At 41.7% G+C, this 27,879-nt stretch overlaps 1 protein-coding gene across 4 annotated transcripts; it reads right to left on the bottom strand.

Moving 5' to 3' along the window:
* Position 1: 1 nt before the first annotated feature.
* Positions 2-24,027, bottom strand: BDH2 (3-hydroxybutyrate dehydrogenase 2). 4 transcript variants are annotated; one of them, XM_032633511.1, is made up of 11 exons: positions 23,939-24,027; positions 20,745-20,862; positions 20,270-20,361; positions 19,377-19,482; positions 17,729-17,825; positions 15,927-16,035; positions 10,219-10,279; positions 8,906-9,019; positions 4,896-4,954; positions 4,229-4,321; positions 3-1,530 (listed from the first exon to the last, which is right to left on the bottom strand). In XM_032633511.1, the coding sequence occupies exons 3-11, from the start codon at positions 20,339-20,341 to the stop codon at positions 1,477-1,479; spliced, it is 765 nt and encodes a 254-aa protein (XP_032489402.1). In that variant the 5' UTR covers positions 20,342-20,361; positions 20,745-20,862; positions 23,939-24,027; the 3' UTR covers positions 3-1,476. The 4 variants fall into 4 exon arrangements, with proteins under 4 accessions (XP_032489403.1, XP_032489402.1, XP_032489404.1 ...); XM_032633513.1 differs by having other exon boundaries at positions 1,213-1,530; positions 19,377-19,455; XM_032633512.1 differs by lacking the exon at positions 20,745-20,862 and having other exon boundaries at positions 2-1,530; positions 23,939-24,008.
* Positions 24,028-27,879: the final 3,852 nt, after the last annotated feature.

The raw sequence follows: 27,879 nt of genomic DNA, 5'->3' as shown, positions 1-27,879 counted from the left end.
TCATTTTTAAATAGCTTACATATACATGTATAATGGCTCAGAGCATGAAGTACTTCATAAAAGCTTAAAAGCTTCAGTGTTCCATTACTTCACTTGATAAGAAGTTACAGCATTTTGATAATGATACATCAAAAGAAACCCAAGTCATTTGGCCCAACTCCTTAATTTTACAAAGCAAAAAACTAAAATGGAAGAGAAATTGGATGACTTAGGTTCTAGGTAACCAACCAAGCTACATGTGGTCCAGTAGTGGAATACCTGGTCCAGAACCCTAAAGCAAATCTTACAATCAATGGACTCTTCAGGAATGTTAGTCAAAATATCCTTTGTTGTCAGATTTTATTTTATTTTGTTTTATTTTTTGCTGTCGGTTTTAACTTATCTTCATCAACAGCATGTTCTTCCTCATACATAAAATTTTAAACTTTCATTGTCCGTTTCAAAATTTTCCTTTTTAATATTACAGTTCTGAGATGAAAGATTAACTGTTCATTTACTGAGTATCTACATGTGCATCATATCATTTGGTCTTTTGAGGTTAACAACAAATAAAACACAAACATAAAACCCTGAAACTAAAAGAACAAGAAAAAACTTCTCCCTAGTAATCTGTTATGGAATTACTTTCCATGAATTTAATTTCTTATTGAAACTTTTATTTTCTTTAATTTTATTTGTTTCCTGTTACATGATTTATTTCTGTTTCTTCATCCAGAGACTATTTCTAAGTTTCATGTTCTCTTGTCTGTTATCTCAGAATTTGGTGAGGAAATCTATACTTAATCTAAAAAATATTCTTCAAACTGACAATACTGTAAGGTAGTTAACTATATGTTTCTTATGTCCATGTCAAATACTGCTTATTTTAATAAAGACTTTTTAGTTAGACTAAAAAAAAAAGTATTTACTTATAAGTGATGACATCCATTAAGGATAAACATCTGATGATTATTTTTCTTTTACATAACAGATCAACGATATATAGTCCTGAACCTAAACTCCTTTAAGTGTAAGTTACTGAAGCCAAACTCCTTTATACCTTTGGTGTTCATTTATGACTGTGTAAAATTTTAAAATTAGTACCCACATACAGACCAATGCAGAATCGTACAAAAATATTTGAATACGCAAAACAGAAGTAAAATAGAAATGAATAGCTTTCTTCTTAAAAAAGAAACTTCCTTTTTTCTTCATATTCACATTTTAATTTTATATACTTAGAAACTGAGGTTTATTCTTAAAATGTTCTTTTTGCAGTGAGTTCATTATCTCACCTATCTACAATGATTTCAGAAGAGATTAGAAAGAGATGAATATATTTAAAGAATCAGACTCTTGTGAACAATGACATTATCAAAAAGGTCTTATTTTCATTAATATGCCATTAATAGGAAAGAGAGGATGGGTGAGTTTTCTTCATAAGCAGGTTCACTGTAGACAGGAACGGCCTGCCTTCCCAGCAAGGAGATCCTGAAATCACAAGCTCCAGCCTCCATCAATGATAATAGGATTACCTGTTACATAGGCAGACTGCAGGGATAAACACAAGGAGATAGAACAATTAACCAGGTTGTGTTTCTTCAATTTTCCTGACTGAGATAGCTAAACAGTTTATCCTCATAGTACCAGGAAACCACACTTTTAACAAATAGAAATTAGGAAAATCTGAATTAAATTTCAGATGATTTAAAACTGCTGAGTGTTCTTGTGATCTGGATCTGACTGGCCTCTGGCTGGTGTTTGAGCACATGTCACATCATTCTAAGAGTGTCTGGACTCAGAGTCAGAAAATTAGGAAATTTTGTGATATAGAGCCATTACCCGAATTAGGATAAAGTATAGGCTAAAACAGTACATTTTCATTTTGAATCTCAGAAGTATTCTGAGTTTTATGCCACTAATAAACCTTTGAATATAATCAAGTGTGTCAGTAACAAAGTAGTAATGTCAATTACCAAACAGAATTTTTAAAAAAAGATGTATATTTAGTTAATCAATATACATGGGTAATTCCAGGTACTGAAGCACACTAAATGTCTTTTTAAAATTTATATGAGTAATAATTATTATAATCTATTAACCCCCAAAAAATTCTATACTAGTTTCAGACATCCAAATCTGTACAAAACTAAAGGAGTTTAAAAATTACTGATTTTTTCCCCATAGAATTTTTCATTTTCCAAAGAATTAAAGTTGAAGTGATTCTTGTGGTAGAGGTTTAAAAATGTTTTTGTTTTGTTTTGTTTTGTTTTTTGCGGTACGCAGACCTCTCACTGTTGTGGCCTCTCGTGTTGCGGGACACAGGCTCCGGACGCGCAGGCTCAGCGGCCATGGCTCACGGGCCCAGCCGCTCCGCGGCATGTGGGATCTTCCCAGACCGGGGTACGAACCCGTGTCCCCTGCATCAGCAGGCGGACTCTCAACCACTGTACCACCAGGGGAGCACCCCCCTCTGTCTTATGTCTGTGAATAGTACACGACCAGGGAACTAACTGGAAGAGAGAAGAGAAAAGGAAAGGGGAGTAGGCAGGAGTGAGGAGGTGTGTTACTGATCAGTTAGCCCCTCTTCAGTGTAACTTGGTACACACCAGGTGGTGGTGAATGTGACAGATACAGAGGTTGAAATGTTTTAGTGACAGTGCAGTTACTACTTCTCAGAACTATTAACAACAGTTGTTCATAGCAGAGGAAATGACTAGGCAGATTATGAATGACTGAGTACATTAACCTTTCTGATTTCTTTGAATCTGTATCTTCACAAGAGCTCATTTGATTTGTGGGTACTGCTGATAAGCTAAATTGCCCTGGTTTAGCCAGAGCTTAGGTTACCAAATATTTGGGAATGTTCTGGCTTGAAATGTGCAACAAAAGGACCTTTGTCCTTTTAGGAAGATCTAGAAGAGTCCATATGTAAAATAGAAAGCTTGCCTTTTAAAAAAACTTGGAGAAACTGGGGGTATTTCTTGGTAGAGTGTCTAATAACCCCCTAGTTTATCTACTTTATATGATCAGTCTTCATATATTGAATTTTATTTTTTTTAAATTTTTATTGGAGTATAGTTGATTTACAATGTTGTGTTAGTTTCAGGTGTACAGCAAAGTGAATCAGTTATACATATACCTATATCCACTCTTTTTTAGATTCTTTTCCCATATAGGCCATTACAGAGTATTGAGTAGAGTTCCCTGTGCTATACAATATATATTGAACTTTAAAACACTCTGTACTCCTGTTATGACGTCTTTCCTTCCAGCCTCTTCCATTGCCTCAGGCTTTAGGTGAATTTAAAACTAGGAACACAAATTTGAGTCTATTATCCATGTTTAAGTTAAAATATTTTTAGGGCTTCCCTGGTGGCGCAGTGGTTGGGAGTCCACCTGCCGATGCAGGGGACACCAGTTCGTGCTCCGGTCCGGGAAGATCCCACATGCCATGGAGCGGCTGGGCCCGTGAGCCATGGCCGCTGAGCCTGCGCGTCCGGAGCCTGTGCTCCTCAACGGGAGAGGCCACAGCAGTGAGAGGCCTGCGTACCACAAAAACAAACAAACAAACAAAAACAGAGGGGATGCCCTTGTACTTTATACCTTATAAGAAATATCTCTTATGAAAGTTTCTGCTTTCACAGCTGTTTGCCATTAAAAAATATACAGTAGCCATTAAGGAAAAAACTGATTACTAAATAGGTGCAAAGTGGAAAGAGACAGAATTAGGAATTTCCATACCTGATGATAAATAAGTAAAGATTCATAGGGAAAAAGAAGAGGTATTGGCATTGTTCTAAACAAGTCACCAGTAAAACTGAAAACACCAGATGCTGATTCTGTGTCTCCTGGACGCAAATCTGGTTAACCCTTTCCCCATTTCACCTCAAGCTCTCATAATTTTGGAGGTTCACTGGTTTGATTTACAAATCAAATTTACAAATGGTTTCCCAAATTGTAATTTTTGAAAGTAATTATAAAATTGAGCAATTTAATTTTTTTCAATCCTCCACCACTTCATTTGCTATCAGATTCAGTGACATGTAAAGTTGAATGAGGAAGAGTTGGTGGCTCAGATCAAAGTGGCCTTTCTATGAGCAAATTAAATCAGAACTTATTCCTATCTTGTAAAAGCAGCATCTTAGAACCTACATGCCATCACTCCCTAAATCATACTATTTTGATGAGCAAATTGTGGCCAAATGTGATTGAGGATAATGAACCCCCTGGGAAGAACAGTGCTTACTTCATCAGAGGCCAGGTACACGCAGAGCAGGGCTATTTCTTCTGCAGTTGCAAATCTTCCTGTTTTCTGTCTCTTTAGGAAATCGCTCAGTGCCTGGAACCAGAATCCATACCGGACATCAGTGATGTGAGCTGAAGTAACTCACCTGCAACACCTTCAGAAGGTCAAAGGCAAGAGGAATCTACAAAGGTACCACTGGCTTGTTGCCTTGATTAATTATACATGATACAAGATACGGGAGAATATCAATATCTTTAATTGTGGACCAAACGGGACTATGGTGACTCCCAATCTACTCAAACTATCTGTTTTATACTAAAACCTACAGAGACTGTGACAGATCAGAAAGATAGTATTAAAGAAGAGGGCATTTTCATATTTTTTGCACATAATATAAAATTTACCATCTTAACCAATTTGAAGTGTACAGTTCAGTCGTGTTAAGTCCATTCATATTATTGTGCAACAAATCTCCACAATTCTTTTCATCTCGAAAAACGGAAACTCTATACCCATTAAACAATAACTCCCCACTCCCTCTCCCCCAGCCCCTGGCAACCACCCTTCTACTTTCTGTCTCTATGGATTTGTCTACTCTAGGTAAGGAAGGAGCATTTTTATTTTTTTTAACCAGAGGATTTAAACACATTTAAAATAGCAGATATACCTCTTCAGGATTTGGTCTGGCTTGTATTCTTTCCTGCAGAGATGGGGTATCAACCGTTCCTAAATCAAAGGAGGGCATTCAGCTTGGTTACTTACTTAGACTGAAAAAGAAATTGATAATTAAATTTTAAACTTCCTTTCCATATGATACAACGATCAGGGAAAGCCTTCTCCATGACTTGGAGTGACAATTTCACCTCTACCTGCCTGCTTTTTATTTAATAGGCTTATAAATTCTTTAATAAATTTCTATGATTTTCAAAAACACAGACTATACTTTTTTGTGAAGTATATTAGGCAAAAAATGACACCCAGCATTCCCAGGACATACTTTAGTCACATCACATTGATATGATACTTTATGGATTTTAAGCACTGTTATAGGTATTATCTCAGTTAATCCTCGCAACAACCCTGAGATGTATCATAGATAAAATCATACAAGCACTATATCAGTATAAGGACCCAGACTACCTAATGATCTCAAAAACATTTTCTGCTGTCAGGTTCACTCTGGGGGGATTCTCAGGGACAACTCCACACCCATCACAGTCCTTGATAACTTAGGTGGCTCTTAATTTTCCTCATTATCTTGCCTATTTTCGTTGGTTTTAAATTCCTGTTTTAACCATTGTTTCATATTTCTCATCAAAAAATATAACTTTATTTTACTTAAAAACAAGAAAAATGATAATGACTAAAAATTTTTAAATCCCATTTAGTTCACATTCTTTAAAGAGCAAGTTCCCATACATTTCTGTTAACTTCTGTGATCTGCAAATTCTCTTCAGAGGGCTTTCTTCTGCTGACCGTACTCCCGGAGACCACATGATCTTTCTAAGTTCATAGCAAGTGATTTCACAGTCATACTCTTCAGTTCCATCCTTAGACCATGCTCCTGGGTGTGCCATAGATTTGATGTTTGCTTGGAAATCATTTCTTTCTTTTTTAAAAAAAAAATTTTATCGGGGTATAGTTGATTTACAATGTTGTATTAGTTTCAGGTGTACAGCAAAGTAAGTCTTTACACATATACATATATCTACTCTTTTTTAGATTCTTTTCCCATATAGGCCATTCCAGAGTATTGAGTAGAGTTCCCTGTGCTATACAGTAGGTCCTTATTAGTTATCTATTTTATATATAGTAGTGTGTATATGTCAGTCCCAACCTTCCAATTTATTATCCTCCCTGCCTCGGAAACCATTTCTTAATTTTATTATTATTTGCCATTTCTCTGGAGAGACTGGGAATCTTCGAAATCTGCAAATCCTGGCTCCTTTTTGTTTAACAGCCCTTTCCTTAGCTTGTCTCTGTGCTCTCACATTTCACTGTAAGCAGGTGACACTTTCAGCAGGCTGGGTGGGAGCTGCCTTGGCTACATCACCTGGTTCATCAGGAACATCTTCTACCCTCCACAGTTACTGCAGGCAAGAGTGTTGAAGAAATTTCTTAAACCACAAAGGGAAAATCTCTTTGTATCCAATTTCTGGTGATATTTTCCTCACTTGCCTCATCAACAGCCTCCTTAAAGTCCACAATTCTACCAGCAGTGTGTTCAAGGCACCTTAAGCATTCACTTAACGCCCTCCTCAAAATCCTTGACAGCTCCCTCCTGCTGAGGCAAATGCTCACCGACTCTTGCATGTGGCCGGTATTAATGAGTATTACACGAAAACTCTGTAGCAAGCCTATGCCTCGCACTTCATTCCACGGTCACCTGACTCTGCTGTGTCCCTGGCACAGACTGACACACCATGCCACTGTCCACACCAGTCTGGTGTTGAAGTGTTGTGACTGTATCATCAGCACCAACCCAGACACACTTATTCCTTGTCACATTTTCTTTGTGACTGGCTCAGTGAGTCACAGCTAGTTCCTCGTTCCAGACGGTGGGAGAAAATATTTTCCAATCTTCTGAAAAGTCCAGCTTCGAAACAACCACATTTTCCAAATCGTTTTGCCATTTATTCCACTGGGAAAATGGCACCAAGAAGAGCTAGACTCAAGTATCACCAACGTGTATGTTAAAACCCGGTGAAACTCTCTCTCCTGTAACCTCCTCTTTCTTGGTGTTACCTATGTTTACTGTTCTAGTCCAAGAAAAATTAAACAGAACACCTCAATCATGGAAATTCTGTCCCTTGAAGGTTATTTAGTAGTCTCCCCCTTTCATAAGTCAGTGGGTTTCAACCTGAGGGGAGACCATGATGAATTACATCAGAATTTCCAGTGGCACTTTCCAAACTACACACAGTGTTCCCCATCAACTCCTTCTCCAAATGCTGACATGCCCCTCAGGTTTTAAAAGGTCCCACAGTTAACTGTGAATTGCTTCTCCTCCCCAAAGCCACAATACCAGTTGTGAACTACTAAGAGAAACCTTGATTCTGGACATGCAGTATCGAATTTCTTTTCAGAGAGGAAGTTGATATTCTTCTTAGGCAGACCTCATTTTACTCTCTTTGGCTTGCTGAGCTCCACAGATAATACATTTTTTACAGATTTCAGGGTTGTGAAATGCTTCTTCGAGCAAGTCTATAGGCACCATTTTTCGAACAGCATTTATTTGCTCACTTCATGTCTCTGTGTCACGTTTGGTAATTCTTGCAATATTTCAAACTTTTTCATTATTATTATATTTGTTATGGGGATCTGTGATCAGTGATCTTTGATGGTACTACTGCAAAAGGATTATGACTCACTGAAGGCTCAGATGATGGTGAGCGTTTTTTAGCAATAAAATGTTTTTGAATTAAGGTATGTACATTGTTTTTTTAGACACAATGCTATTGCACACTTCATCGACTACAGTATAGTGTAAACATAAATGTCCTTTCTACTCATAATAAGTTCTGCTTTTCTCCTTTCCTTTATATGAGGGGCCAGCATACTTTTTGGTCAAAAGCCAGACAGGAAATATTTTTAGCTTTGAGAACCATTTGGTCTGTTATAACTACTCAACTCTGACTGCAGCATGAAAGCAAACTTAACCAATATAAAAGCAAACTGGGTGTGGATGTACTCCGATAAAACTGTGTTTACAAAACAGGTGGTAGGCCGGATCTGGCCTGCAGGCCATAGTTTGCTGACCCCCTCTTTACAGCATAAAGGAAGGTATGAATCCCTCCGTTTTGATTATGGGCCACCCCAGGTGATGGACATGACTCAGTGGCTCCCTATGTCTGGGAGGCTCCTCTTTCTTCCTGCTGTCCTGTGAGCATGGTCTACGTTTCAACTTTCCCCTGACGAGGCCATCCTGGGCTTGCTTTCAAATCACCAAGCCCTGGTCAGTTATGTCTCTCAACCACAGGGTTTGGAATTGTCCCCATCCACACAAGCAGCATTTAAAACTTTTGCATCTGTTAAATCAAAATGGCGTCACTTGTGCTAAAGCCCATGATACAAAACCTACATTTAATGCCTAACCTAATTGCAGTTTCAACCTTTACCAGAAATGTAATCTTAATCAACCAGTCTGGAATTTTCTGGTTAGCACCAATAAGGTAATTGGGCCCCCGTGGGCCCTCTCTATCCCCCTAGCGGAAGAAGAGGCAACCTGTAGTATAAAACCTGTGCTATCCCCTCCCCTTTAAAAAAGCAGTCCCAGCCCAGAATAACCTTTTCTTTTCTTTTGCCAGTGACCTCCTTGCCCCACCCTTCTTTCTATGAAAACCTTCCATTTTTGTATATGGCTCCCTGGAGCATCCTTCTAGTTGCTAGATGGGATGCCACTTGATTCATGAATCGTTGAATAAAGCCAATTAGATCTTCAAATTACTTGGTTGAATTTTGTCTTTTAACACATCTGTGGGTTATTCCTAATGACTTAGGATCTCTTTCCCAACTTACCACTGGGCTGTTACCTTAATAAGCCTGGACTCTTTTTTCTTTGGAGCTTTTCCCAATGACAATACAACATGTGGTAAACAAGCTTACATAGATATTTTTCACAGTGGCAGCCGGGAGGTCAGAAAGGACAAGTTCATAGTCCCACAGTGCCCAACTCACCTGGACACACACAGTTGCACCGGATACCCTGCTGGATGAAGTCTGCAGCAACAGACTTTGTGAGACCAATCACAGCCGCCTTGGTTGTGCTGTACACACACCTGTTCACAACTCCTAAGAATGAAGGGAAGTTCAACCGTTGAAGGAATAAAAAAACACAGTCAACTTTAGGAAGCAGGAGACCATTGTCATGCTTCCTCATACTCCACCATTTTTAAGATTTTTTTTTTTTTGATGTGGACCATTTAAAAAAGTCTTCATTGAATTTGTTACAATATTGCTTCTGTTTTGTGTTTTGGTTGTTTGGCCTCGAGGTACGTGGGATCTGAGCTCCCCGACCAGGGATCGAACCCACACCCCCTGCATTGGAAGGCGAAGTCTTAACCATTGGACCACCAGGGAAGTCCCTGCACCCTTTCGAAAAATCGATATCAGATTTTCTCCTTTAATAGAGCTAGTTTCTAAATCTGGGAAAATAATATCATTACTGGCACAATACAGTTGAGACTTCGGTGTTGAGGTGCTGCACCTAAGTGACAGCAGTGGCTTTAGTTTTTCATTAACAGTTGGTAGAACAAAGAAATTTAGGGTAAAGCAAAGCAAAACAAAACACAACCCAAACAAACCCAGAGGCTTAGGCATTTCTTTGCATTCCTCTCCTGTGCAGGCTTACTGTGTACATCCTTGCTAAGAGAAGGAATGTTATCTCAGCAGTAACTACTTCATTTTCAACTCGAAATCCATCTGTGCCAGACTGTGACACTGTCCGTCATCTCCACTTTTGCACTGCAACCTGGCCCTTCAACTTGACTTCTCATTTAGGGCTGGATCAAATGTCTTTGTGAAGCACTCCCCCAATCCACAGGCAGAGTTATGTCCCTGCTATTGTAACAGCACTTTGTACAACGCTCTATTATGATCCTATCACACTGTAGAAGACGTGCATTTGCCTCTCTCCCCCTTTTAGACTGTGAATTCTTTGGGGTCAGGGACATCTAGTGGGTGTCTAATACATCTTTTTTGATTAATTAAATGTATAAATGTTTCCTTCTCCCCGTTTGATCTTCAATTCCATATCCTTTAGAAGGAATAAAAGGTAGAGCAAAGCAAACCAACTTATATTTAACTTTATGACTGGTTCACATCTGAGGCAAAAGGACTGGTACTTAAGAAACTTTAGAGCAATTTTAAAAAAAGCAGTTTTGAAGTTATGTGTGGGTTTTATGATCTCTGCTATGCTTGTTCCCCAAACCCTTAGCTCTTGAAGGTGTGTGAGTACGTGTGTCATGATGCCCAGAGGAAGACACACCTACCTTTGATGCTCGATGCCACAGAGGACATGTTGATAATGTTGCCAGATTTCTGAGCAAGCATCTGCCAAAACAAAACAAAGACCAAAAAAAGATGCTATTCTGCAGGCTAAAAATACTACCTCTTTAAAAGATGCGCATTTACTTATGGTTTGCAGGACCGTCATATTAGCTATTAACATTAAGCACTGTTAAGCATGTTAAGCAGTCTTTTTTTTTTTTTTAACGGATTTTCTTTTCTTTTTTCTTTTCTTGGCCATGCTACGCAGCTTGTGAGATCTTAGTTCCTTGACCAGGGATTGAACCCGGGCCCTTGGCAGTAAAATCACGGAGTCCCAACCACTGGACCACCAGGGAACTCCCTGTTAAGCAGTCTTAATGGTCCCACCCAATCGTTGCTGGGAATTGATGGCTTGTGTACACATTGGCAGGAACATTTCCCAGGGGTTTACTGCCTTCCTGTGGCACAAAAGCATCAGCAAGACCAAGAAGGAACTCTGAGCTAAATGAAAGGCTAATGAATGTTAATGTTACTGTATGCTCCCGATGGAAAACTCTTTCTCCATTCATCACATATTCAACATATGGTTGAATACCTACTGTGGTCAGGTACAGTGGTAGGTCGAGGAGATTCAAAGAGAAATGACTCAGTCTCTGCCTGCCTGTAGAGCTGCCAGTCTGACTGAAGTGGCTGATATAACCTGCATCCAGCAAGAGGAAAGACTGTCACTGGGGAGGGGGCGGACGTGGAAAGAAGGGACCAGGCTGCAGGGCCCTCAGAGGAGGTCTGATTTTTTTGAAAGCTAGAGCGTTAATCAGAAAAATAAAAGAGAAGGGCATTTTCTTCCCAAGGAAGTGGGAAGAAGGGATGGGTCTGGTTGGAAGGCAGAATGTGGGAGGAATAAAGCTGCAGAGGCCAGTGGGGCTACATTTAGGAATTCTGGCTTTACCCTGAAGGCAATGCGGTGGAGACAATGAGGGGTTTAATGCAGAGGGGGAGTGGCATGTTCAGATTTGAAGATGACAAAGATTACTCTGGCATCTTGTAGAGGAGAGCACTGGAAGCTGATGCAGGGATTTAGGAAAGGAGTAATGAAAGTAGAGAGCAGAAACGTCTGTGGGTAACAGAGGTGGAGACAGCCGAGGTACATGAGCAGGACTTGGTACATGGTTACATGCAGTGAGGGCTGCTCCCCGTCTAGGGCAGTGTTTCCTAAGAATACATCCTTCAGAATCCCACACAGAAAGTGTGAAAGTCTTAAGAGGAGGGTCTGTGGCTGTTCTGTCCTCCTAGACAGGGTACACAGCAGCCAGTCAATATGTTTCAGTGAATCAAAATCTCTTGGGGCTTCCCTGGTGGCGCAGTGGTTGAGAGTCTGCCTGCCGATGCAGGGGACACGGGTTCGTGCCCCGGTCCGGGAAGATCCCACATGCCGCGGAGCGGCTGGGCCCGTGAGCCATGGCAGTTGAGCCTGCGCGTCCAGAGCCTGTGCTCCTCAACGGGAGAGGCCACAACAGTGAGAGGGCCGCGTACCGCAAAAAAACAAAACAAAACAAAAAAATCTCTTGAGGTGCTAGGTTAAAGTGCAGATTGCTGAGCTCTGCCCCAGACCTAAACAAATATATCACTGAAAAAAGCTGCTATGAATTAAAAAATGTTTTCAGATGAACTTGTATTTAATTAAAAGATGTATGTATGTTTTCAAGATGATATAGGTATATGCGAGGGCATGGGTATCCACCCATCAATGTTTGGGGGGAAGAAGCAAGAGTTGGAGAGAATGCCTGCCTCGTGGGCACTAACTTACTGAAATCAGAGGCTGCAGGGATGACCATAAAGAACAAGGAGGAGGTGGTGAAGAGTTAAAATAAGTGCTGGGGGAGGTGGAGAACAGAGGAAGGAGAACCAGGATGTGCTCTGTCATGAAAATCAAGTAAAGAGCGAGCTTCTAAGACTGAGGAGTCTCAGTAGGCAGTGTAAAGGGTCAAAGAAAAAAGTCACTTCTGCTGGGGTGAGTTTATCCAGCAGCTTTCAAGGAGGTGTAGGAATGGAGACGGTGAATAACTGGATGATCCAGGGATGAGTTTGCCAAGATTCTATTTTTCCTTATAGTATTCTTACTTTCTGTTTTGATACTTAGCTACTAATCGGTACCTAAGAGCAGAAAGTCTAAAACAACCCTAAGGTATTATGTTGAATGGATTAAAAGGATAAAAGGAGAGGCTGAGGTGACCCAGTGAAATCCAGAAGATGGCAGGGAAAGAAAATATTGAACCCAACTTGTTTGTCTGCATAATAAAGAGGATCATAATGAAATGGGGTCCTCATAAAAAAAGACCAGGAAAATTAGTAAAATAGAATAGTGTTGAAAACGAAGCCTTAAAATTATTCTTTCTTATCCAGTTTAGCAAATAACATAACCCATTTAAATTAATTTATTTTCCCAGTTTCACTGAGGTATAATTGATAATATATACAATCCATTTTTAATACATATGGAATACATGTAGCCCAATTTAATATATAAAGATGGGCTATTAAATAAGTTCAGTCTCTGATCTTCTGAAATGCAATAAAATCCTCAGGCAGAACTTGAGAAAACAGTCACCTGGGAGATGCTACTGCTGCCCACTAACACTTGGACTGTCCACTCAGCCCAGGTCTAGCCGCTGATTCTAGAGCCCAGTTCTTGCGTCCTTCTGTGCTGCCTTCTTAACACCAGCTCAGCACCTGCTGTCATGGTGTGAATGCTCTTCCTGGCTCTGCATGCAACAGCCCTCTCTGGCAGGTACAACAATAAAGTGAAGTGCCTGGATGTAGTAATGCTGTCTAGGATTGATCTCCCAGAAGCTCAGGCAGATGCTACAAAGAGCTCTGAAGATTCCCTCTAGCTGCATCTAGCTAGTCCTACTGTGACGCAGCTCTTCTGCCCCCACTGACCAGAGCCCAGCTCCTAAACCTGGCAGACCTTGGCTTCTTGGGTCTTCAGTGATTCCATTCCTGACCTCCACCTGGACTGACAACCTAGATTCATTTCTTCATCCAGCAAATGTTTGCTAAGCAGCTCTACGTGCGAGAGACTCTGCTAAGATACAGCAAAGGAGGAGAACATCCAAATATCCAAGGCCTCCCCGAACCCTCGTTGTAATGGATCCTCTCTTCTGGTGGACCTTGGATTCTACACTGACCTCTTTTCACAGTATTTTTAATTTGCTCTCTGCCTTCTGACTGCTCTTCCAGTCTTGGAATGGTTTTCTATATGCTTATCCGTGAACAAAAATTTCCTAGAAGTGTTCCTATGTTTTGACCATCTGACCTTTCAAATCTGCCTAGACTCTAAATCCTGGCTTCCCCTGGAAAGTTCTATCTGGTATATGTGCGTCATGGTTAATGAACATAATTAGGGCTGGAAAGGACTGTGTAATCTATCACCCTCATTTTAAATGAAGAAATAGACACCGAGAGAGCACAGGTGCCATCTCCCAGGTCCTGTGGTGAACTTAGGGGCAGAGCTCAGGTTGTTCCTAAGGTCTTCCAATGCCAGATTCCAGAATCCCAGGTGAGGTCGGTTGAGGTCACTTTAACAAGTGGCACCAACTCATTCTGACTCCCCATCCCAGTCATTAATAACTCTTAGGATTTCTTACAGATGAGTTTCATTGGCTCATATGGATAATTGTTAAGATGCTTTAAATCATAGACAAACTCACTAATTTGCAAGTTAATGTTTGATATTTTAAAAGTTAACACTTAACAAGCTTAAATTTCAGCTCCACTGTATCTCACACCTATGTCCTTCCCCGATATTTGTCAAGCATTCAGTACTACAATGAGTCTCATATATGTGTAAGTCTTATTCACTTGACCTGAGCTTTCCTCTTTTACCACAGCCTCTGCTTTTCCTCATACCCTATGCTAAGGATTAGTCTTCAAAAAATACATTTAAGTTCCAAATAACAGCTTCTCATGAACTCCAAATAAGGAAAAAAAAAGGCAATTTATATTTTTAAAAAATTTGCTGGTTCAACATTCCATGAGCCAACCCAAAGATTCCTTCTAGGGGCTAAACAATCAGATTAAAAAAAATGTAGTTTCTTTTAGTTACTAAGTCAATTTCTCTAATTTTCCTTTTAGCATTCGTCTGTATCCTTCTTGATGTTAGGCCGAATGTCCAGAGCAAAGTATCTGCCCTGCCTTGTCATCAAAAAACTCTTCTCCTGAGCTGCCCTGGTGGCGCAGGGGTTGGGAGTCCGCCTGCCGATGCAGGGGACACGGGTTTGTGCCCCGGTCCAGGAAGATCCCACATGCCGCGGAGCGGCTGGGCCCGTGAGCCATGGCTGCTGAGCCTGCGCGTCTGGAGCCTGTGCTCCGCAACGGGAGAGGCCACAACAGTGAGAGGTCCGCGTACCGCAAAAAACAAAACAAAACAAAACTCTTCTCCTGCCCTGGGTTGGGCAGCATTCAGTATGTCAGTCATCTAATCCAGCTGGAATGGAGGAGAAGCACGGCTCTTCTGCATTTCACTAGGGTTCAACTTACAACCTTGAACTGAGCCAGTTCTGTACAAAGTCAACCTCTTTCATTGTCTGAGCCTGTGTTGTCTGCTACTACTGGCTTATAAGCTCATTTGAAGTCAATGTTTTTCACATTTATACCCGCCCCTCCCCGAGAGAACCTAGTGTGGTGCTTTCCATCAAAAGGCACTTAATGCTTGTTTGTAAAGTAAAATGAAAATCAGTCAGGAGTTGTGTGCAGGCTGGCAAATTCAAGGGTGGCAGACTCAGGAGGAATACTGTCTCCTTAGCACACGCTGTCTCTCACCTCTCCGGTACCTCTGTGGCTCAGCTAAAAGCAGGAGTGCAAGGAGAATACTCGGGGTACAGAAAAGCAATGGGGTACATCCACCTTGAGATGGGGGGCCTAGATGCTGACATTCAAGAAGGGGCCCAACTTCAAGGGTTCAAATCCTGGCTCTAACCACTTGCTAGTTATATGACCTTGGGCGAGTTATCTAACCTCCCGGTTTCATCCTTCTGCACAGTGGCTGTGATAGTACCTACCTCGTTCGACTGCTCTGGTCCCACATGCCCCCTTGCTGTTCCAATCCCTGGAACCCTCTTCCCAGATACCTGAACGGTCAGCTTGCTCACTTCATCGGGACCTCTATGAAAATTTCACCTTATTAATGAGGCCCCCCCACTAGACCTCACTGATAGCCTAGCTTTTTTTTTTTGGCCATGCTGCATGGCTTGTGAGATCTTAGTTTCCCAACCACGGGATTGAACCTGGGCCACCGCAGTGAAAGTGCTAAGTCCTAACCACTGGACTGCCAGGGAATCCCCTAACCTAGCTTCTTTTAAGTTCACTGTACTTACAACCACCACACACGTTAGAGTTTATTTGATTACACATTATCGTATCTCGCCCCTCAAAATAGTACCTCCCTTACAGAGAGGACTTTGTTTAGTTCTCTGATGTGCTTTCTGCACCTGGAGAGCTGCCTGCCACACGGTGCTTAATATTCCTTGAATGAATGAAGTGGAAAGTTAAGTGAGTGAATTTCTATGAAATGCTTTGATATCAATGTTCACTACAGGTTAGTCATTATGCTCGCTGTTATCACTCTTCAGAGTAGGGATCCTCTCTGGATGTCCAGTACGGAGACCTACTTATCCAGTGGTACTCATCCTAGCGGTGGTGGTCACCTTACTTTAGGAAGAAAGGCCTTGATCATCAGGTACATGCTGCGGACGTTGAGATTCATTGAGAAGTCCCAGTCTCTCTCCCCACAGTCCAGGATGGTTCCATGATGGACGAAACTGGAAGTGTGATGAAACCACGGGGAAAAAGATGATCATTGAAAAACATTTCTATTCCATTTCCTTATCCTTTTTATTGTCATTTATTGGCTTAGACCATTGTCCTTTCCCTTAGCAAGATTAACAATTCAAACACAGTATCACTTAGTACCTTAGGTGAGGAAGTATCCCAACAACATAAGCTAAAAAAATTTATTTGAAGACAAAATCCTTCTTTTAAAAGAAGGCAGGAGTTAGAAGCCACCAAACATAAGAAACTCTGTACCTACAGTGCAGGAAACATCGCTGCCATTAAAAACAAATGAGAACAGGGCGCTTGGCCTAACTCCTATTTCAAGATCAAGAGTGCCCTCAGGTGGTACAGATTTAACATTCTCAAGGGAAATCAAAACTGCAAGGAAAACAAGTGTCTCAACATCTCAGGGTAGCAAAGTAATACCCCTACTGTACAGTTCTAACATACTGAGTAAACAACGTAGAACAAGACAAAACCTTTAAAATAACCTTCACTCTTTTTGAAGTCACACTTCCTCAAGGAAGCTTTGTAAACACTAGGGTCCTAACTGATTTCACTGTCCCCTAGACAAAAATTATGTAATTAATTATAAAATATTGTCAGTTGTGATCCCTATGCACCACTGTATTTCTAGTTCAACTGAATGACAGCAAGAACCACATCCTCTATTTCTGTTCCCCTTACATTGCTGAAAATTTAACAGATGCTCAAAAACTAACTTTGCTGGTTGTTTTTTTCATGGCTCTGGGTATATTCTCATATGAGGAATGAGCAGGTTATTTATAAACTAGATCATCACAATCGTTACTTTAATTTCCAAACATTGTAACATATGATAAACTACGGATAAACTGAGACTTTTTTTTTTTTTTTTTTACTCTGAATCATGATTGGGAAGAACCACAGAAATATATTAGAAGGCTCTAGAATTTTTCTACCAATGCAGCAGTACAAATGTAACACTACACAAGAAGAGTGGGATATCGGAGGTATCTACTGAGTTCCTGGTTCCTCACATCTACTGTCATGCTTGAGAAGGGACAGTGGGTACCAGCACTCGCTGTATCTACATGTAGCTGCCCCAGGTCCAGCTTTTCATCATTCATGCATGGTTCAGCAAGCTTGGTCCCACCCTAGTAAGTTTAATTAAGCCATTCTCTTTGTGCCGTGTATAAAGGTACAACATGAAGCTTCTTTTGCTGGGATTGATTGTCCCAGTAAGAAACACTGAGCTTGGGAGGTATAAAAGACTTACTAGAATATGCCAAAAACTTGGCAACATCTTCATTTCAATAAACTGAGTACTTGGCTTCTGGTGTATACATACTTCCTTTTAAAGGCACTCGACTGGAAAACAGTTTTTCTTCTTATTTTGTAAGTGCTGGTAGAGCACCAGCAACAAGTCCATTGGCATGAGCCTGTTACCAGCCCTGAGGAGAGCAACAGCATTAGTACCGGTTGCCTTGCGTGACCTTAACGGCCTTTAGGCCCCAAGCCCATGTCAATGTCTATGGCTGTCTTACTTGTAATAAAAATTCTGTCCAAAATCCAGCCATATTCCCCAAGGAATCTATTATGGTTCACAGTGAATAATTCTGCCACATTATCAAAATTCTTTTAGTGAAAGTTGCAGAAAGCTTTCTGTAAGGACAGTGAAATTAAAGAGTTACGAATTACCCAGCAACATTGAAGAGAACATCAAGTCTCTCAATGTCACTGGCGAACTGATCAATTTGTTTCTTCTTTGTGACATCAAGGACCCGAGTCTGAACACCTGAAAAATAAAACAAAGGACACTATTTGCCTATACTCATAAAGAATGGTTAGCCTTGAAGATTCAGCTGTTTCGAAGCGTGAAGACGGTAATATCTGTCCAGTGGGGCCTTGTAGGACTGTTGATCATTCGTAGGGTCTTCACAGTCTGAAGACTCTCAGTAAAAATCTTGACGTCCTCCCCACTTTGACCACCCAGTAACACGTCTCTTTCTCCCTCTCTCTCTCTATTCTCTGAAACGAATGATTCAGGTCTTTTCTGAGTAAAGACTTCACAGTGAAGTATGAATGATCTACAACAGATACTTCTCAGTAAGCCAGCAGTAATAGCTGAGCTATTTTAGCCCATTCTTTCCCCTAGAGGTTCAGTCAGTGCTACAGTAGTGCTGAATTCTGTCTGTGTGAAGGGGAAGGGCAGGGGCGGTGGATAAGGGATTGTTTCTACTTGAGCACTTTACCTTTATGCTAATTCTATTACTTTTTAGAAATGACTCTGTTGGCCAAGGGTACCATCACTTACTTCTGGACAAAATTACAAGTACAAGAAACGAGAGGCCAGAAGAGGGGATGAAATACTTGAAAGCCAGACATGAGAGATCCGGCATGGAGTCTGAGAGATACATACTGCACAGAAACCCCCTGAACATTCTCTAATGAAAGCAGCAGTCATTATTTTTATGCTTTAAATAAAAATATATATAGTTTATTATTCTCTTTTGGATATAGAAAGAAAAGGTTATAAACAAAGAAAGACAAGACTGAAATTGAGTTTCAGAAAGACTTCTTTTCTTCTGTGCTTTTCTATTCCAACAGTTTGACTTTGACTTATAGGAATTATAATTCAGTTTAAGTCTAATGCAGTTAACTAGGTCAGTGAACTGATTTGTGTTTGATCATGGAACCTGTTTTATTTTGCTGGAATAGTCGACTTCCAGGTAAGTTCTCTTTCTTTCAGCGGTTCTGCTTTCTTTCAGAGTAACTCAAACTGAAGTCCTCTGGTGTTGGAGTTAGGTTCAGTGTGGTGCTGTAAGGGGTAATATACACCTAAATAATCTGGGTAATCTTTTAGGGTTTCTGGTCATGATATTGAAACCAATATTCTTAAACTTAATTTTAGCCTGTTTCTTTTAACATTTTAAATGTCAAGTTTAAATGTAAATTTTACTAGATAATTTAAAATTATACATATGGCTCACATCATGTTTCTCTTGGACAGCGCTGCCCTCAGATGAGGGGGGCACAGTTGTCATCAAAAGGTAACATAACGACTGTTAAATGTTCACATATGATTTTGTAATTAGCTACTGAATCCTTTGACATGTTGGATAAATTAAAAATTTTAAGTATACAGCTTCAATACTTTGTTTACATTTAAGTGTACAGATTTTTGTCTCTAGGTTCACAGAATACAAATTTGATATCAGAGAATCAGGCTCTAAAAAGAAGGCCAGTGGAGCTGAACAGCTAAGGAATTTTCTTTCAACATGTAAGTACTAATGATTTATAATCCCTTGTAGACTGAATCCCAGATTCAAGCTGCGGAGTTGCTTACCTGGGTACTTTTCCAGTTCCTGAAGTTTGAACTCATTGATATCTGTGGCTATGACTTTGGCACCTTCTCTTGCAAAAGCCTGGTAGACACAATGCACAAATACATCCTTTGTTTACATGGTTAAACTGCTCTCATGAACTGAAAGTCATTTAGCCTTTCTCTTTTATCTTATTTTCACTGTTGTTTTCCCTATAAAATGGGTGGAATTTCAAACTATCTAGTCTCACCTCATCCTTCCCATTGTTACTATTTTTATCATTAGAACAACATGACATACATTGTGCTTGTCAGCTGACTTTGTCCCTTTAATACCAAATTAAACGTTTTTTTAAAAAAATAGGATTCTGTTATTAAACACCTCTCAAAATACTATTATTTTTTGATTTGATAGCATGCATTCTATTTCTGAGCAGGTGAGTAAACTCCAAATAGTAAGAGAAAAATGGGTTATATCAACACTTCTCCTCCTAATAACAGTGCATTATTAGCTCTGGTGGGGGGTTTCATGTGTGAGAAGTTGATATAAATTAGAAGGCAAAGGTAACTTGATAGTCTCATAACTCTGGAGTCCTGTATCTGGACTGACATAATTTCAGAAAGCCAGGCACTTCTGTAGGGTCCCTGCAGTAAATTTATTACGGTGCAGAGGAACTGAGGCAGAGAGAGAAGTTTCTCAGGTCAAAGGTTATCAGTGATGTCACATAAGAAACATGTGAGGTATTCATTCCTTTATCTGCCTGGAGTTAGGAGTAGCCACTTTTGTTTTTGTAACTTAAGACAACAGAAGCACTAAAGAAAAAAAAAAAAGAGCAGAAATAAATACCCATGGAACCCAGCCACATAATTCAATACCTCAAAAGTTAGTAAGCAAACAACAAAAGATAATAACTTACTAAGGTAGCTGCCCGGCCAATCCCCTGAGCAGCTGCTGTCAGGACGATGACCTTCCCATCAAGTCGACCCATAATGGAACCTGTGGTTTAATCTAAAGACATGTGTATTTAATGGCTTACACTGTAGCACATGGCCTTGTGCAGTAATGTCTAGAAGGAACGGTTCAATGCACTCCTTTAAGAACCTGACGACAGCACCTCTGTACAAATACTGCTACCACTTGAGAATATTCCCATCATTCTCCAAGAATGATTACTCTAAATACCTAGCTTTGCATATGAAAAACATTTAGCAAAAACCACTGAAGTGATAACTGGTGACAGACAGACATCGGACTTTAACGTATCTTCAGGTTTTTTCAGTACCCAGAGAAGTCAGCCTCTGATGCTGATACAGCAGCATCCCCTCACTACCACCCACCCTCCCCGCTGGCCCTCCCTGCACACACTGCTATGGCACTGGGTGGGTCCTTACTACTTGGGGCTGCTTCTTGCTTCCTCTCTTGTAAACTTTTCTTGGGGTCTGCACTATTAATCATCTGTGTTTTTTCCATGTCCCTTGGGAAGATTTCACAGTTGGCCTCAGAGAGTCACTGAAAAAAAAGAGTTGGAAAATCAGATCATGTCCAATACCCCCATTTTACAGATGAGGGGACTGATTTGACCTGCTCAAGGTCATAGAACTGGTCAACGGCAGAGCCAGAACCAAACTCAGGTCTCCTGACTCTTTTGCTACGTGAACATTCTACCCAACAACGCTGCTGATCCTGTTTTAAAGTTTAAGCATTCATCAGTAACACTTTAACAGACGCAATCAGTAATTTTTAAAAGGGAGGACTGAGAAATTCTGACATAGGGGAAATAAGATGTGCAGAAGATATTTGGTCAGTGCTTGGATTGTAGATCTCAGGGTGAGAGGAATGGCTAGTGATGAGGTTGGGGGTCGTGAAGAGTCAAATGATGATTAAATGAGGCTGTCTGCAAGGAACCAAGTCCCTTCTCTTACCCTGCTGTTCTTAGTGTGTGCCTCTGACCACATACCAACCACAAAATGGCTGCTTTCTCCCAAGACATCGTATCTGCATTCCAGGCAGAAAGAAGGAAAGCCTGAACTCTTTCAGAGGCCTCACCTTTCTATTCAACCAGTAAGCCTTCCTCAGAAATTCTAGCCTGTTTTATTGGCCAGCTCTAGCAGTGGAGGCTAAGAATCTGAGTTTGTTTTCCAGGCTTTACAAAGTAAAAAGGTGGGGGTGAGGGCGTGAGTTGGGTGGATGTTGAGTGAACTAACTGAAACAGCACATGCACAAAATAACGTCCACAATCAGTCTGCTCAATTACCTGCCTGATAAAGAGTACAGGTAGCTAGCTAGTCTTGCCTGGAGGGCTCACATGATCCAGTCATTGCTTTTTGAACTTATCTCTGTTCTCTTCAGCCAAACTTGGCTTTCTGCTGTACCCAATGTGCACTCACCGGGATTTCAAGCCTCCACCCTTTGTGCAAGCTCTCCTTTCTGAGGGCTCGTTACTCCTGTGGGCAATGGGCAATGAGCTTTCAAAAGCATGACATGATCAGATGTGTATTCTAGAAAGCTCAGAGTGGAGAACAGACCTGGGGAGGGAGTGGGCAGGCGAGAGCAGGGGGTTTCCTTCGGAGGTGGCGGCAGTGGTGCAGAGACGGTGGAGAAACAGCAGGGATGGAGCAGGGGTGGATGAGGGAAGTGTTTAAGAGTTGACATAGGGCCTGGTCACCAGTGCACAGACTTCAAAGAGATAACGTGGCTTGCCCAGTGTTTCACGGCTATGAATTCAAACCCAGGCCTGCTGATTGCGGGTCCAAGAGAAGCCCTCGTGGTTCTAAATCCCCACGCAAAGCCAGGGGCCTGCGGCTCTGCGGAACAGGTGCCCAGTAACTGACCATGAGGCCGGCGCTGTGCTCTGAAACCCATCTGTGAGTTTGTGCAGAGGCCACCTCCCCCCCCCGCCCCCCCAGCCTTTCCCAGCCGATGCCTGAGTGCGGCACGAACGCTAAGGCAGGCCCACTTCTGGGACACATCGAGCTCCTCCCGCTGGCCTCGCGGACCCTCCCGCGCCGTGAAGGATGCGCCCACACCGCCCAGCCCAGTGTCCCTCGCTCCCTCCCTTGCAGGCGGACTTCCGTCGCGGTCTGCTGGCTCTCCCAGCCTTACCTAGTTCCCTACTCATTTTCTCTCGCACCAGCATTTCCCCTAATAAATCCCGTGCGTGTTGAACTCTCTCGGAGTCAGCTTCTCGGAGGGCTAGACTAACAGCGCGTTTTTATAAGAGCTGACTGACTCCAGGGACTAGCTTACGACTTCACTGATGGTCTCTGATTGACGGAGAGCTGGGCTTTTACAATGCCTGACCTACTCTGATGCAATGAATTTTCAGCTTTTATTTTTCTTCTTACATGAGTGATATGTTTTTACTTAAAACATGGTTAAGAGTCGAAACTCCAATAATCTTTACCCTCCTCCAATCTCGAGCATGATGTATTAAAAAGCTGCTATTTCACACTATTGGCATTGGTGACTTCTGGGTCATGGGACTGTGAAGGCACATTGCAAATTTTTCCCTAGGAGGCTTTGACACCCACCGAAGAACTTACTAAACAACTGCTGAAGCACAGGGCAGCCGTTTTGCTCACTATGAAAACCTCCCCCGAGCTGTCCTCCCTATTTTCTGGGACTAGATTTTCGAACCAAAGCCTTACTACTAGACATAACTGCACTATTATATTAAAACGGATTTGTTTGGAAAAATGAGTGCAAACATGGGCTGAAATGGTGAAATGAGGCAACTTTCAAGAAATCCCACGTGAAAACCAGACATGATGGATTTCTTACTCTAAATATTGGAATGAAAAGTGTTAAATTTTTTTTTGCCGCGCCGTAGGCCTTGCGCCGTAGGCCTTATGTGCTCTTATTTCTGCCACCAGGGATTGAACCCCGGCCCCAGCAGTGAAAGCACCAAGTCCTAACCACTGGACCACCAGGGAATTCCCTCAAAGTGTTAATTTTTGATTAGCAGAGACACAGAGCATTTTCAGGATCTCTTTCTTCATAAGCCAGGAAAACAATGTCCACTTTGACACTGTAAAATCCTCTCCTTTGGCTATTTTGAAAAACCTACCGGAGTTTCAAACTTGTTGAAAACCCATCCTTATCCTGAACTAACTGCTAAGTTTAATCCTGAAAAAAGGTAATGTGCAAAACTAACATCTGAAAAGAAAACCTCTCCTTTTCCCTGGCCAAAGTTTCATTTAAAATATACTGGGAGGGTTTCCCTGGTGGAACAGTGGTTAAGAATTCGCCTGCCAATAAAGGGGACACGGGTTCGAGCCCTGGTCCAGGAAGATCCCACATGCCGCGGAGCAACTAAGCCTGTGTGCCACAACTAGTTAGCCTGCGCTCTAGAGCCCACGCGCCACCGCTACTGAAGCCTGCGCGCCTAGAGCCCGCGCGCCTAAAGCCCGTGCTCCGCAACGAGAGGCCACCGCAATGAGAAGCCCGCGCACCGCAACGAAGAGCAGCCCCCGCTGGCTGCAACTAGAGAAAGCCCGCGGGCAGCAACGAAGACCCAACGAAGCCAAAAATAAATAACTTAATAAATAAATCTATTAAAAAAATAAAATATATTGGGAAATCTTACTTTACTGCAGCAAGTTGATGGCGTCGTCCAGATCACTGCGCGGGCAACAAACTTAAGACCTTTGTTCTAAATCAGGTCAGGTGCCTAATGCATGTTGGGATTTGTAGTTCAGGTTCCTCCAGTTTTTAGAAAATAATTTGCACATTCACATACTTTATATGTAATGTGCTGCCATCTAGTGGAGTTCAGGCAGAACTGTTAACTCCAATTTACGTAGAAGGTGAAAAGTAGAAAAGCATCTTACTTAGAATGTTGAAATCACTTCCTTCACTAATTTAACCTAAGTCCTTCTCTTTTTTTTTTTGTTCCGGTACGCGGGTCTCTCACCGCCGCGGCCTCTCCCGTTGCGGAGCACAGGCTCCGGACGCGCAGGCTCAGCGGCCATGGCTCACGGGCCCAGCCGCTCTGCGGCATGTGGGATCTTCCCAGACCGGGGCACGAAGCCGTGTCCCCTGCATCGGCAGGCGGACTCTCAACCAGTGCGCCACCAGGGAAGCTCCCCCTTCTCTTTTATTAGCACCTACTATGTGCTGCTCTGGGAGCACTCAAAGATGGAATGAGCCAGGAATTGCATGTGGAAGTTAGCAACAAAATAGAAGGAATGCAGGTCACTGAAGATACTGGAGCCTTCCTTTCTGGACCCTGACCTAGATAGTTCAGAGGGAGGGAAATAAAAATTCTCTTGTGCTTTTTAAGGTATAAGTACAGTTATTTTGGCACACGCAGTCTATTCTAACACTTATACTTAGTGGCAGAATGCAGGCATCCTGAGTACACTGAGGGGGTTGAGTCTGGGGAACTTCAAAGTGCATTGTTGGGTAAGAGCAAAAAATCAGGTTTGGCTGAAGAGAACAGAAATATCAGATCAAAAAGAATGGACTTAGATCCTGTGAGCCCTCTCTAGAGGCTTAGTAACTCATCACTTTATCAGGTGTGTAGCTGAGCCGAGACTGTTTAGGCTATTTTGTGCATGTGTATTTAAGTAGGGCTCGCTCAACGCCCACCCAACTGACTTCCCCTGCCTTTTACTTTGGAAAGGCTGGAAAACAACTATCAAATTCCTAGCCTTCTTTGCTACTAGAGCTGGCCAATGAAACATAGGCTGCAATCTCTGAGGGCTTCCTTCTTGGATAAAAAGATGATGCCTCTCTGAAAGGCTTTTGACTTTTGCTCCTTCCCTTCTTTTCTCCTGGAATGCATCTGTGATGCATAGGGACATGGCAGCCATGTTGTGACTTGGTGTGAGGTCAGACGCATAAAGACAGCAGGGTGAGAGAAGGGACCTGGCTCCTTGAAGACAGCCTCAAGACAACAGCCCTAGACTAACTCCTCTGGATTTCTTATGTGAGAAAAATAAACTTCTTTCGATCACTTTTTTGCTCTTGGAGCTAAGTGTATTTATAATAGTCACAGTGGCTCAGAACAAAGACTGTTAAGTCAGAAGGATAAAGGTAAGCCCCATGTCTTTCCCTCACTAGCTAAGTCACTTAACTATAAATCTCAGTTTTCTCATCTTTAAAATAGTCATAGCACTTACCTCAGGGATGTTGTGAGGAAGGACTTGGCATGTAAAACCATCAGTACAATGTTACACTTGTACTTAATGATTAGTATATATTCAGTTATAATGGATAGCAAACATTGCCCTTTAAAAATTAAAAAAAAAAACAACCCAAAAGTACCGTTTGGGGCCTAGACCAATGAGTTCATAGTAGATGGTCTTTTAATATTCACTGAATATGAATGGTAGGCTCTCAGTAATAATTCTTCCAGGCTCAAGAACATGTTTCTTATGAACAGTAAATATATTTTGTCTTCTCTGGTCCTAATTTTGCTTTTCAGATCATTTTAGTATTGTCTGACCATATTACTGCTTTTTAACCTTCTTGCAAGTTTCCATCGCTGATTTTCGCTACCAGTCCTTCACAAACACTCATCACAATATTGAAACTCAGATCGTTAGAGGTTAGCAACATTCCAACATTGATGGAGCAACATAAGTGCCAGCTCTCTTTCCCCGACAGACACCGACTTAACAACCATATATGGACCGAAATACTTTTGTGAGAACTTCAGAAGCCCATTAAGAAATTGCAGTACCCTGGGTGAGGGCAAAGCTGAGGACAGCCACACTGAAGCGGGTGAGAAGAGCCATTTCTTACCTGCTACTACCCCTCTCCCAGGCTAGCACAGCTTAGCCCCTGGCTCAGTTTCCCCATCATGGGGACTAGGGGGAAAGAGGAGAGTGGAAGATTCACCCAAAGTTCCAGCTTTTCGAGGGCTGCTTGAGTGACTGGTCACGCTCCCCTACTTGGAGTGCTGATGGAACCGGCATGGTTTGGCACCAGAGAGCCTGCCGTGCCATCAGAGGCTGGTGTGGCTCTGCACAGTCAGGACAACATGCCCAGCTTGAAGCTTCATCCTTGAGAGGGGGGAAGAAGAGTAGAGTGTGTGTCTGGTGTTCCAGCTTCTTGGATGGCTGCACAAGTGACTGGTTTGTGTTTCGCCTGACTTGGGGTGCTGATGTACTTTGGCTGCCTGGGGGCCAATGAGAAAAATGGGCAGTGGGGTGGCTTCCTGCTGTAGCAACAAAGAACCTGCAGTACTGCAGACAGACACCAGAAGGAGGAAGAGGTTATGAGCTCCTGAAAAAGGCACTGGCAACCCTCTCGAGTTGGCAAATCACACACACAAGCCCAGAGAAGTTGCAATCCCACCAAAAGGTTGATTCGGAGGACCCCAGCATCTATAAATGAGCTCATTGATGGTGCTCCCCTGTACGAAGCTAGATGAGGTGAGGTGGATGTTTTCTCAAACGCATAAAACCCAGCAAAAAGTCAGAAGGCACACAAAGAAACATGGCACATTCAAAGGAACAAAATAAATCTCCAGAAACCAACTCCAAAGAAATGGCAATCTAAGAATTACCTATCAAAGAATTAAAAATAATAGTTTTAAACAAGCTCAATGATCTACAAGAGAATGCAGACAACTAAATGAAATCAGGAAAAGGATGCACGAGCAAAATGAAAATATTAACAAATAAATAGAAACTATAAAAAAGAACCAAACAAATTCTGGCACTGAAGAATATAATAACCAAATAGAAAAATTCACTAGAGGGGTTCAACAGCAGACTTGATCAAGCAGAAGAATCAACAAAGTGGAAGACAGGTCATTTGAAACTATCCAGTCAGAGAAGCAAAAAGAAAGAAAAAAGTGAAGGGAGCCTAAGGTACTTATGGGACACTAGCAAGTAGACCAGAAGAGAGACGGGGACGAAGAGCTGATCTGAAGAAATCAATAATGGCCCCAAATTTCCCAAATCCAAGGAAGGAAATGGACATCCAAATTCAGAGTTAAGCAACATTCTGCTAGACTGGAAACCTGATGACTGATTATATTTTTAATGGCCTTTAAACTAGTTTTATTATTCAGGTGAACGTACCTACTAGACGTCGTAAAGAATCAAACCTGCAGTGCTGTTATAGTGTTCTGTTTGGGTAAGGGTGAAAAGGAGAAACAGGCCCAGGGGAGATTATAGGAGGGGACACTTTCCCCTCAGCCCTAGTGAATCCCTGTGACAGTATGTTAAGATAAGGGAAAAGATCCAATCCAGACTTTAGAATGATGGCTATGATGTAATTCATAGTCTCTTCCTTTGAATAATATTCTTACCAAAGAGCCAAGAATGCCTTGAAATCACTAACTCTGTTCTGAACCTTAAGCATCTTGCTGTTCTATGTGGTTTTTCAAAGTTATATGCTATAAAATATCAAATACTCTCTAAAACGTAGTTCATAACCTCTTGTAGGGTCAGAGACCCCTCTGGGAGTATGATAAAAGCAAGTATGGACCTTAGTACCCTAGAAAAATGAATCCACACACACAAGTTAACATTAAATTTCAGAGGTTTTACAGCCTACATGAAGAAGCCCACC

The sequence above is a fragment of the Phocoena sinus genome, chromosome 5 (assembly GCF_008692025.1).
Source record: "Phocoena sinus isolate mPhoSin1 chromosome 5, mPhoSin1.pri, whole genome shotgun sequence".
In the NCBI taxonomy this organism is placed as follows: Eukaryota; Metazoa; Chordata; class Mammalia; order Artiodactyla; family Phocoenidae; genus Phocoena; species Phocoena sinus.
The sequence above is the reverse complement of the archived record's forward strand: the minus strand, read 5'-3'. Positions and strand labels throughout refer to the sequence as shown.